The sequence below is a fragment of the Coffea eugenioides genome, chromosome 2, assembly GCF_003713205.1.
Source record: "Coffea eugenioides isolate CCC68of chromosome 2, Ceug_1.0, whole genome shotgun sequence".
Lineage (NCBI taxonomy): Eukaryota > Viridiplantae > Streptophyta > Magnoliopsida > Gentianales > Rubiaceae > Coffea > Coffea eugenioides.
The window spans coordinates 59,373,736-59,385,959 of record NC_040036.1 but is presented as its reverse complement, the minus strand read 5'-3'; the positions used below and the strand labels follow the sequence as shown (position 1 = coordinate 59,385,959).

The 12,224-nt window shown below is 35.0% G+C and overlaps 1 protein-coding gene across 4 annotated transcripts; it reads left to right on the top strand.

Moving 5' to 3' along the window:
• The first annotated feature begins 3,084 nt into the window (after window positions 1-3,084).
• Window positions 3,085-7,782, top strand: LOC113760617 (putative disease resistance protein RGA3). 4 transcript variants are annotated; one of them, XM_027303269.1, is made up of 2 exons: window positions 3,085-6,132; window positions 7,605-7,782. In XM_027303269.1, the coding sequence occupies exon 1, from the start codon at window positions 3,119-3,121 to the stop codon at window positions 6,107-6,109; it is 2,991 nt and encodes a 996-aa protein (XP_027159070.1). In that variant the 5' UTR covers window positions 3,085-3,118; the 3' UTR covers window positions 6,110-6,132; window positions 7,605-7,782. The 4 variants fall into 4 exon arrangements, with proteins under 4 accessions (XP_027159070.1, XP_027159068.1, XP_027159069.1 ...); XM_027303267.1 differs by lacking the exon at window positions 7,605-7,782 and adding an exon at window positions 7,261-7,332; XM_027303268.1 differs by lacking the exon at window positions 7,605-7,782 and adding an exon at window positions 6,297-6,734.
• The last annotated feature ends 4,442 nt before the right edge of the window (window positions 7,783-12,224 follow it).

Sequence of the window (12,224 nt, the reverse complement as noted above, 5' to 3'; positions counted from 1 at the left end):
TTATTTTTTCCTCCTCAAATTAGCAACATATAAAACAATCAGATTTGGGTTCTTTTTCTTATTTTTTTCTCCTCAACACATCCAGCTTTTTATCCCAGCACCAAACAACATCAAATTAGACACGAAATTTGAGATATTGTGGGGCAAAGAAGAATAGGACGCTGGCGACGGGATGACAAAGGCGAGGATGAAGACGAAGAAAAGGAATAAAGCTCCGGAAATAGAGAAAACAAAGGTGGAGGAGATCTCAAGGTCAAAGAATTGCTCTCATTCTTTCTCATCTTGGACGATTTCTTTAGTGTCTGAAAATTCCTAACAAATATAATAAGGAAGGGAAGTTGGAAACAGGTTTCCATCACGAGAGAGGGATTCTGCTAAGCTAAGACGCACTAGGATTCAAGATGATTAGTTACCAATTGGGAAATCTCGGCCTTCTTCACATTTTTCCATGGAGAAGGCACGATTGGAATTGGGATTGAGAAAAATTCTCTCAGCCATTATCACAAACACCCCCAAGGCGTTCAATTTGTTCTCTAATTTTCAGAATTAAAAAACAACGAATTGAACGCACTATTTCTTGACAAAAACCAGTCTAAGATTGACAGCAAAAGAAACGAATTGAACGCAGCATTTCTTAAGAAAAACCAGTCTAAGATTGACAACAAAAGAATCTATACAAACAAGATTTCACAGAAATCGCCAAAATTTTCTCGGTTTCTTTGTTTTATTTCCATAACATTAATATCTTTTTCAGAAATTCAAGGCAGGGATCTTGGAAAACAGAGGGATCAAGAAGCGTAGAATAGATTTCAATAAGTGACCAGATAATGTAAACCTATTCCTTATCCACTCTGGAGTGCTCTGAAATTGAGGCAGAACAGCAAAAGAAAAATACGGAAGAAAAGGATTTAAGTTTCTCTTTTCTTGAGTAGTATGATGGCGGGATTCAGCTGCAAAGTTGGTGCAGAGTGGCTGTGGCTGTGGCGGTGGTGGTGGGTTGACTTGTTTGATGGATTTTGTTGGGAGAATTTGATCGAAGGAAGAAGAGATGGGAAAGAAAACCAAAATAAAATGGTGAAAGGAAAAAAGAAAAAAAAATATATGGAACACGATAAAATGTAATTTAGAATATCCTTATTTACTACACTAAATAAATTTCACAAACCCTAAACTGAGCAGAGGCTTGAATTTTGGTAAAATTTTATGATCAAAGTTGGGAGTATGACGGCTAGATGTAGCCATAGCTGCTACCACATTCTTAGATAGGAAAATAGGACGAAGAAAAGAAAAAAGAAATGAGATGGACCTTTTTCCTGCAATCTTTTGACAAGAATGTGAGCAGAAATGAATTGGGGAATAAAAAAAAATGTGCTTTTTCATTTTTGAAGATAAAAAAAAAATCATCATTTCATGTATAAGCGACGTAAAAACTACAAAACAAATACATGAAGGACGAAAAATCATATGATATATGCATCATGGTTAGAGCCGTTAAACGAAACAAACTGTTCGATATTTCGGTTCATTTCGACACGTTCGTTTTCATGAAAGACTCGTTCGAAACCTTAAACAAACCGAATTCGAACGAATTTTTTTGTTCGGTTAATAATCGTGCGAACAGAAGCATGTTTACGAGTTTTAACGAACGTTCGCGAACATGGACATAATTATCATTTGACAAATTTTAAGGTTACTTTTATGACTAGACTTTTATATTTGGAGGGTTTTATTTGTTATTTTTATGTTAATGTTAGTTATATAGTTAATGAATAATAGAATTTAATCACTTAGTGCTTTAATTATTTTTTAGAATGATTAATGATCTGTATGGCATATTTAAGGTTTAAAATAATTTGGATTCAAGTATTTCGAGCATGTTCGCGGCCGGCTTGTTTATGTTAAACGATCCAAACACGAACTTGAACTCGAATATGAACTTTGCTTAACGAACCGAACACGAACACAGGTTTGGAGTTCAAAAATTAACGAACGAACACGAACATTGTTCGAATCGCTTAACGAATAGAGTTTCAAACATGAGATACTCGATTCGATTCGACTCGTTTACAGCTCTAATCATGGTTTACAAATTTTGTAGATTAAGTTTGACTAACCATTTTCCCATATTACAATGAAACGTGGTTGCTTCAGCTGGTTAGGGGCCTCACAACTTCCATTATATTACATTTCAAGGTAAAATGGTCATTTCAAATTATTTTACATTACCCTGTAACTAATCCACACTCTGTTCATAACTTATTCAATTAAACTTGTGTACATGAATATGAACGTGTGTTATATGTATAAAATTTGAAATTAAATTTAAATTTAAATTAAATAACATGTGTCTTTGTCCGTTAGTATGTACCCTGGATGGATCGTGTACATGATACATCCGGAGCAAAACTTATTTGAAATGGAACTCGTGAGGCACATCCACTTGCTCCAGCACTGCCTAGTACTGAAGAAATTCGCATCAAACTGGTGCACTTGCCCCAGCCGACGAAATTCCCAGCTTGTCTGGGACCCGTTGTTGTCTTCTAGTGAATTGTCTTAATGGTCAGGATTTCAGATTGGAATGATCAAGGGCTCTCGATCATAAGTAGAGAAACCTTTTTTAGTGCCTAAACAACTCCTCGGATTCCCTCAACACCTGCAAGCATTTCTTTCCTCGGACACACAAAGGTCAACGACAATGGCTGAAACTTTGATCATGCTTTTTTCTGAAATCTTGAGCAAGATACCTCCGATATCTGACGATCGGAAACTGGGTTTACACGAAGAACTTGAAAAAATGGCAACTATGCTACTTAAGTTGCAAGCTGTTCTCTTTGATCTTCAAAGCAGCGATGGATATCACAGCAGACAAACTGAGCTTTGGCTGAAAATGCTCCAACAGATATTATCCGACGCTGAGACCTTGGTGGACGAGATTGCATATGAAGTTCTTTGCCGAAAGTTCGGGATCAGAAATTGGGGCGACAAGGTAAGCGGCTTTGTTGCTTCCATTTCTACACCTGTTTTTTTCTCGATAATTGAATATCTTCGCCAACAGAGTGAGATCCGCGATTCGGATAATAAGGTGCTCAGCTTCTTTCCCTTGTCATATCGTGGAAAGATGGCTCGTAAGATAAAAACTATTATATTATCTTTAGAGGTTGCATATGAAGAATTCTCAGGTATCCGGGCTACTAGAGTGGATTTGATGAGCAGGCCTACTCAGCTGGAAGAAACACGCTCCATGGCTTCCTTTCTGGGTGACCAAGCAATTGTACGAAGGGAGAATGATATATCTGTGTTGACCAGCATGTTGAAGTTGACGGACAAGCCTACGTCGACGGACAAGCCTGTAGACGACTCAGAGGTCATTAGCATAGTGGGAATGGGTGGTGTTGGTAAGACGACCCTTGCTAGGCTACTGTACAATAGTCAAGCGGTAGCTTCTTACTTTGACAACAGAATATGGGTACACGTATCTGAGAAATTTGAAGTGAACAGAATCTTGAATGACATACTGCAATCTCTAGGGAAAACCCACGTTGAGACAACTAGTAAAGAATCATCGGTGTCGAGGCTTCGAGAAATCATTCACTGGAGAAGATGTTTCCTTGTGCTCGATGATGTCTGGACCGATAGTGAAGAAAAATTGTATGAATTGAAGAGTTGTTTGCTATATGCAATGTCTGGTGGAGGGAGCAAGATACTGATAACTACACGCAGTCATAGAGTTGCTGCAATGATGCGAACATCTCATGTTTGTCCCTACGTGCTACAGCCTCTCCCAGAGGACCTCAGCTGGGAGTTGTTTGAGAAAATAGCATTTAGACATGGGAGTGCAGGAAAGTATCCGGAATTGGTAGACAGTGGTCGAAGGATAGTTAAAAAGTGTGGGGGTCTTCCATTAGCTATAACAAAAATAGCCATAGCGATGTATTTCCAGAAAGATCAATCTGAGTGGTCCAGGATTGAAGAAAGTGAAATTTGGAATTTTCGATCTGCAGGTCACCCTAATGGGAACGGTAGTTGGTATAAAAATGGAGTCCTTTCTGTATTGCTGCTCAGTTATTATAATTTACCATCACCGTGGTTGAAAAAATGTTTTGCATGCTGTTCCATTTTTCCTAAGGACACCCTCATAGAAAAGGAGAAGCTGAAACAAATTTGGATGGCACTAGGACTCATTAGTTCTCCTAACGAAAAAAATTTGACATTGGAGGACATTGGAAGCAGCTATATCAATATATTGCTACAGAGTTCTCTGTTGCAAGATACTCGAGAGGATGACAATTATAATATCACACATTGTGGGATGCATAATATTGTGCATGACCTTTCGTTAAATGTGTCACATAATTTTTCCTCTGTTTTCGATGGGCTCGAAAGTAATTCTACAGCGGACATGAGTATAAATGATGATGCTGAGGCTGTACATTTGTCGTTTAATAATTCAGCTACATGGACGATATGCAAGATTCCTGATCGACGTCTCAACAATTTGCGAACATTTTGTGTTGTAGGGGGCTGTGTAGACCTTGAAGATGTCTTCACAAACTTCACAGGTCTTCGTGTCTTGATAGTTGAAGACCAGGCTGTCAAGAACTTACCGAAGACTGTTGATAGATTGAAACATCTAAGGTATCTTGACATCTCAAGAACCAGAATCAGATTTCTGCCGCGGTCCTTTACAAAGCTCTACAATTTGCAGACATTAAGGGTCTTTGATCTGGTAATGCTTCCAGAGGGGTTCGGCAAACTCATTAACTTGAGGCACTTTTACATTCAGCAATATCGTCGTAGTCCTCCACAGAATCTTTTGCTTCCAAGGATAGGGCATTTGCCTAATCTTCAAACATTGCCTTTCTTTTCTGTGAGCCAAGAAAAGGGATGTCAAATTGAAGAGTTGGAATACTTGGACAATCTTGGAGGTAAATTAACAATCTATGGCCTTGAAAACGTGAACAGCTATGAATCTGCTTTGAAGGCAAATTTGTCAAGGAAGTTTCGAGTTCAAAGTTTGGAACTCTACTGGGAAGGTCCAAACGAGAATAGCAATGATAAAGATGTGCTCGAGGGTCTCAAACCTCATAGCAATTTGAGAAGTCTAAAGTTTGTTGGTTTCCAAGGGTCAAGATTCCCTCAGTGGATGGTTGGACAAAATCTACTTTCATTGCATAATCTAGTGCAGCTTCAATTGGAGCATTTGGATGAGCTTGAAGAACTCCCTCCAACCAAGAGGTTCCCTAATCTAGAGAAACTGCGTCTGCATTGGCTTCCAAAGTTGGAAAGTGTACCAGAGGATACGAGCAATCTTACCTGTCTTCGGAGATTGGAAATTTCTTGTTGCCATAGTTTGACATGTTTACCAAATCTGAATAGCCTTACAACTCTTCAGGCACTGGAGATGATCGGATGCCCTAATTTGACCCATCTATGGGAGGATTCCACATGGCAAGATGGCATTCTATCTCTTGAGAATCTATGCATAAGCAATTGCCCCAATCTTGAAGCTATTCCAGCCATTCAGAAACTCCAATCCCTGCGTAAACTGCAAATTGAAAGTTGCGAGTCGTTGAATTTATCGTTAAAAAATGTTGGGAAATTTCTACCCCTCGAGTTCCTAGACATTTATTCCGACCCTGCCACATGGCCACAGGACATCTATGAATTGACAAGCCTCACGACCTTGCATCTTGGTGGCTTCTCCGAGAACATTGATTATTTTCCTTGGCCCGACACCTTCTCGGGGTCTGTTGATGGAATAAAAAAACATTATTGTGCCTCTTTAAGGTCCCTTCAGTTGTACGGGTGGCCAATGATCAAATCTCTGCCAGAGCAAATGCAGTACCTCTCCAAGTTGACTAATTTAACAATAATCAGGTTTGATGGGTTGGAGGCTCTTCCAGAGTGGCTGGGGAAATTACAATCTCTCCAAACGTTGGAGCTTTTTGCATGCAAGAACCTGAAGTACTTACCTTCAACAGCGATGGAATGTCTTGCAGATTTACACACTTTGAGAATCAATAGATGTCCCCTTTTGAAGGAGAGATGCACCAGAGGAACTGGCGAAGAGTGGCCCAAGATAGCCCATATTCCTAATATTTATCTCTAGACTTCTTCATATCCAACCATGATGTGAGTTTATGTCTCCAAGTATCTCCCTTGAATTTATTTCCGAATATCAAATTTGAAATAAAAAAAAACATTTTTTATCATGTTTAATGTTAGATTCGACTCTTGTTTTTATTCCGGTTTTGCTTGGGATTTTACTTTTTGTTCTTTATGATTAAAAGATACAGAGGAGTAGATTATTTGAAACGGATAGCCTTGCTGATGATACCAAGGGAAGAGCGGTTGTTCAGTCCAAGAGTTTTTTTTGGAGGGGATATTTTCCTGTTTCTGATTGGGGTCAAAGATCTACAATTAGAATTATGGAAATCTGATTTTGTTCCAGTTAATTCTGCTTTTCCTAGGTCCAGGACTTACCAGGCTGAACCCTCATCATTCAGAGGTTACCACACCAGGATTAGTGCTCCTTTGAATATGATAAAATTTTTGTCTTCCAAAAAATGAATGCAACAATTTGTTGTTTTGACTACACTGTTTGTCAAACTGTTACTGTTCCTTCTACTGCCATCTCATTATTGAACCTGGGAATCTTTTGCTGGTCCTTTGAGCTTGATTTTGTTTGTTTTAAGCATTTATATATTCTCATGAATGCCTTGGGATGAATCTCATAATAATGAAACTTCTCTTCAATGTCAATTTGTAAGGTGTGCAATTACATAAATTTCCAACTCCAAAAACATTTGTGAGGTCGACTAAGTTTCTGTTTTTTCAATGTTTTCACAGTAATAACCCCATAATCATTCCCATGATTCAATTTGATAAGTATGCAATTACATATTTTCCAACTCCAAAGACACTTGTGAGGTCAACTGAGTTTCTGTTTTTTCAATGTTTTCACAATTATAACCCCATAATCGTTCCCATGATTCAATTTTTTGGCACTTCTTCTTAAAATCTACTTCTCATTGAAGTTCCTTGCCTTGCCCAGCATCCAACTTCATACTTTCCTTGATGCTTGGATGACATATTCCCTTGAGGCTTTGATGGCTATCCTACTAACTGTTTAACCTTCGGTGCTACGCACTGAGAAGATGTCCCCACAGAATCGATATATATAATCTTTCCTTAATTCAGAACTTGAGTTGTATTTTCACTTTTGACTGTGTAATGACTAATTTTATGCCCAATAAGCAGAAGGAGGGCTACGTTTGCTTTCAAAGAGACTGAGGTAAAGGAGCTGAATTAGTCCTGAGCTTTGAATTATAACAAGAGGTAATAAGGCACGAAGCTTCTGCCACAAAATTATTATGCATCTTACACTTTATAAGCATTCCTGAAGAACTTTCCATTCAGAATTAGTGGACTGGCACTTTATTACTATATGTCGCCAAAATCAAGTAATTTCGAAACATACAAATCAAAGGGCTCTGCTCTAGCACTTTGTTGGAACAAGATTTTGTTGATTGTTTTCATTCCTTGTATTTCTGCTACTTAGATATAGAGTACTAAATACTGATGTTCAAGCTCTCTTTGTGAAGGTTATTACATAGACCAGGAATTCCTGAAGCTTTTGTTGGATTGGCACTGCAACTCCATGAGATTCTCAGTAAGTAGACTACAACTACTGGCTTGAGCTGGCTTTCTTGTAGTTTTGCCTGTAAAAGTCCTTTATCTCTGTGAGCCGATTTACCTATCACTTGAGACGGATGTACTGTTTAAAACTTTTACCCTGTATTAAAGTGCATTCTTCCTCCATCATATGTGCGCACCTGAACTAGTGCCATTGTCTTTATCCCTCTGCAGAAATTAAATTATGGAACAAGATTTGTCCAGAGTCCAGAGTTTAGATGAGCATGGTTTTTTTTTTCACTAGTAAGGGATACCTTTATGGTAGGAAGCCTTTGACCATTCCTATCGTAGGCAGCTGCATAGAGCATCACACGTGTTGGAGTTGGATGGACAGCAAACGAAGACGTTAAACTGTGGAAGAGCGCGTGAAGAGCCAACATTACATTTTAGTCTGCGGCTACAAGCAAAAAAGCACACGTTCGGACTTCCGTTTTCCAATGTAGTAGGTTGGGCCAGGGAAGGGTAACTGCAGGTCAGAACCATCGCCATTTATGCATTTGCAAATGTACCCGTTAGCAACGGAAAAATACTGCAAATGCCTTCGACAAAAAAATATGCGTAAAGAAGGTACTGAAGTTTTAACAATTAATAAATGTAAATGTCACACGTGTCGGGGATAATAACTTGAAAGAAGGAAAAGTGCAGCAGAGGTAAACGTAGTAGTTCCACGGCAACGCGAAACACAACGAGATTGAAGCCTTCATTATATTTATATACATATATAAATTTAGTACCCAAGTGTTCAGCTTAAGCATCCGGAAAAATGGTCCCATAACTATCGTCACGGTAAACAAAACAGTTTTAGACATGATATAATAGGTTCTAAAAATTTTTGCAACCATTTGATTACCCGTTAGACCTATCCACTTGAATAGGATTATGGGTAAAAATAAGGAAGTAAATTTCTCATCTGAAATAGTAAGTTACGTAATAAATTAGTTCCCTTTTCAGTCCAAAAGATAAATTGTAAGTAATATGAAACATATTTTTTAAAGAGATAAATCACAATAGTATATCCCAAATATACTTTTGAGGGAGTAAGTTTATTTGAAGTAAAAGTATGTTTTTATACATAAATAGTGATTTTTACTTATAACATAGTAAATTTGATTAATGACAAAAACATGCTAATTATGGCCAAAATATTGTATAATGCCAAAAAAAACTTATACGAAGTCCATATTTTGTTAATGATTAAAACTGAGTGCGTTACATAGTAAGTACTGTTAATATACTTGTAAACGTACTTGATCGTATGTGAATAAATAAGTATTTTTGAAATTTATAGGGAAATTAATTTTTTTCTTTTGCAATTTTAAAAAAAAAAGTAAGCGAAAACTTTTTTGTCGGAGCATAGAAATCCACAAGTCAAAGTAGTTAGTCTAAAAGGGAAAGAAACATTCTGAATGCTCATTGTTTACAGTACCAAAAAAAAAAAATTTCTTACCAAAAATTTTAAACATTCTTACCAAAAAAAAAAAAGAAACATTCTGAATATCATTGTTTACAGTACTAAGTAAATTAGATGTAAAATGCTCGTTAAAAGCAGGTGCGTTGACATATAATAAAGGAAAGCCATAAAGAGCAGGCCATTTACGGGAAAAGTTATCATTCATAAAAATAGCAACGCTTCATGGTTTTCTTATCAGTCTTGCAACGTATAAGCAAAGTAGCAATAATTAAAATAGTATTTTTTTCGATTTATACATATTTCATTAATTTTTTTTGCATTTAAAAAAAATGAATGAAAATGTTTTATGAGAAAGCACATAAGTCAAAAGGAATGATCTAAAAGGGAAAAGAATAGCGTACTTGTAGTTCATGTTCGAAGGACTATAGGGCTCTTTTTGAAAAATATCTCAAAAAATATATAATCCAAACGGAACCGATTCTTCACTATTTAAAATGTCAAATCTGTGATTGTGTTTTAACTGTTATCCATTGGTATCCTAAAGTATCATTTTCCCATCAAATGCCACCTCTTTAAAGATGTTTTCCCATAAACAAATTTATTTAGCGGATAAAATACATAAAAATTCGTTTTTCAATAAAACACTAGCTCTTTATGGTTTTCTTCCATTATAAGAACAGAGTACCCATTTTTTCATAAACAAATTTATTTATCGGCTGAAATAAAAATAAATTCATTTTTCAATAAAACACTAACTCTTTATGGCTTTTCTCTATTATAAAAACAGAGTATCCATTTTACCCCCTCTAGAAAAATTTTAGCCCCAGTGTAGAAAAAAATCTTGGCTTTGTCACTGACTGAAATGTTTGTAACTGAGATTTATCCATGGTGAATGTATGATACATAATTTTTTCACTGTATTCAATTTATATGATGACAATTTAAATGGGTCAATTGGATTAGTGAGCATCAGTTTTATGAATGATTATGAGAGTAAACTATAGTATGACAATAAAATACGTTGAATTGTGAAAATTATAATTTGAATATGCTCCTAAATTTTGGATATGCGACTTTCGTAGTTGCGAATTTCTTAAATTAACAGTTATTTATTACTATGAGTAATGTGGTAAGTGTGAGATGTGAATGTCAGTAATAACTGTTAGTTTTTACTATCAGTAAAGTCAACAGTAAATGTGAGACATTAATTGAAATTTGCATATATCATTTTACATGGGTGGTCATTATCTGTTAGTTAAAATTTAGGAGTTTTTATTTTATGAGTTAGTGGGGAAAACGTGAGGGAAATGTGGGAAAAACATGAGCATGAGTATAGGATTTGTACGAGCAGTGATAGGATTAGTTGTGACATAAACATTTCTTAATTCTAGAAATGTAAAATTATAACAAAATAGTATTCAGACTTTCGATAATTTGGAAAGCTCCTTATCCAAAATTCCCTCTACACTACATATACATAGATATAGATGTCTTTTTTTAGTGGTTCAATCTCATATTCATGAACTATCTGCAGAAAAAAATAAAATTCTAGACTATACTAATTTTGTTATACCAACTCTGTCATTCTTATTATTGTAATTAATGTTACACTATTTCTTTGATTTTGTTAGGTCTACATTAATACAAGTTTAATTCTTATTATGGCTCATGTCCTAGAAAATACAAATTATCCTATTCAGGTGGATACGTTCAACAGATAATCAAATTCATGCTAAAGATTTAGAATGAATAAGTTGCTTTTACATAACGGTTGTAGAGGTTTCTTGAGATTTTATGAATTAGGTGTTTTGACTTTGCAAAAAGAATTTCTAGCATATTTTTGTATTGGAAATGGAGTTAAAACTTGCTATAGGTTACTTTCCTGTATTTCAATTTTATCGTAAAGGGTAATTTGCTATTCAGCCTAATCTTATTCTAATTTTATCCAACTAATAAATTAACTTATGAAAATAGATAATTTATATTGAGGAAAGCCATAAGTAGCTGGTGCTTTATTGAAAAATGGATTTATTTTTATTTTATCCAATAAATAAATTTGTTTATGAAAAATGGGTACTCTATTCTTATAATGGAGGAAAACCACAAAGAGCTAGTGTTTTATTGGAACGCGGAATTATTTTTATTTTATCCAATAAATAAATTTTGTTCTGGAAAAAATGGGTACTCTGTTCTTATAATGGAGGAATGTCATAAAGAGCTAGTATTTTATTGTAAAATGTGTTTATTTTTATTTTATCCGTTAAGTAAATTTATTTATGAGAAAATGGGTACTTTGTTCTTATAATAGAGAAAAGTCATAAAGAGCTAGTGTTTTACTGAAAAATGGGTTTATTTTTATTTTATCCGATAAATAAATTTTGTTATGAAAAAATGGGTACTCCGTTCTTATAATGGAGGAAAGTCATAAAGAGTTAGTATTTTATTAGAAAGCAGGTTTATTTTTGTTTTATCCCATAAATAAATTTTCCTATGAAAAATTGGGTACTCTGTTCTTATAATGGAGGAAAGCCATAAAGAACTAGTGTTTTATTGAAAAATGGGTTTATTTTATTTTGTCTGACAAATAAATTTTTTAATGAAAAATGGGTACTCTGTTCTTATAATGGAGAAAAGTTATAAAAAATTAGTGTTTTATTGAAAAACGGGTTTATTTTTATTTTATCCGATAAATAAATTATTTTATGAAAAAATAGGTACTCTGTTCTTATAATGGAGGAAAGTCATAAATAGCTAGTGTTTTATGAGAAAATGAATCTATTTTTATTTTATCCGACAAATATATTGGTTTATGGAAATACGGGTACTGTGTTCTTATAACGGAGAAAAATCATAAAGAGTTAGTGTTTTATTGGAAAACGGGTTTATTTTTATTTTATCCCATAAATAAATTCTTTTATGAAAAAATGGGTACTCTGTTCTTATAATGGAGAAAAGTCATAAAGAGCTACTGTTTTATTCGAAAATGGATTTATTTTTATTTTATCCGATAAATAAATTTCTTTATGCAAATATGGGTGCTCTGTTCTTATAATGCAGGAAAGTCATAAAGAACTAGTGTTTTATTGAAAAATACTAGTTTATTTTTATTTTATCCTAT

Excerpts from the sequence above, each read along its gene's own strand:
- LOC113760617 (XM_027303269.1), top strand. The coding sequence starts at position 3,119 with ATGGCTCGTAAGATAAAAACTATTATATTATCTTTAGAGGTTGCATAT.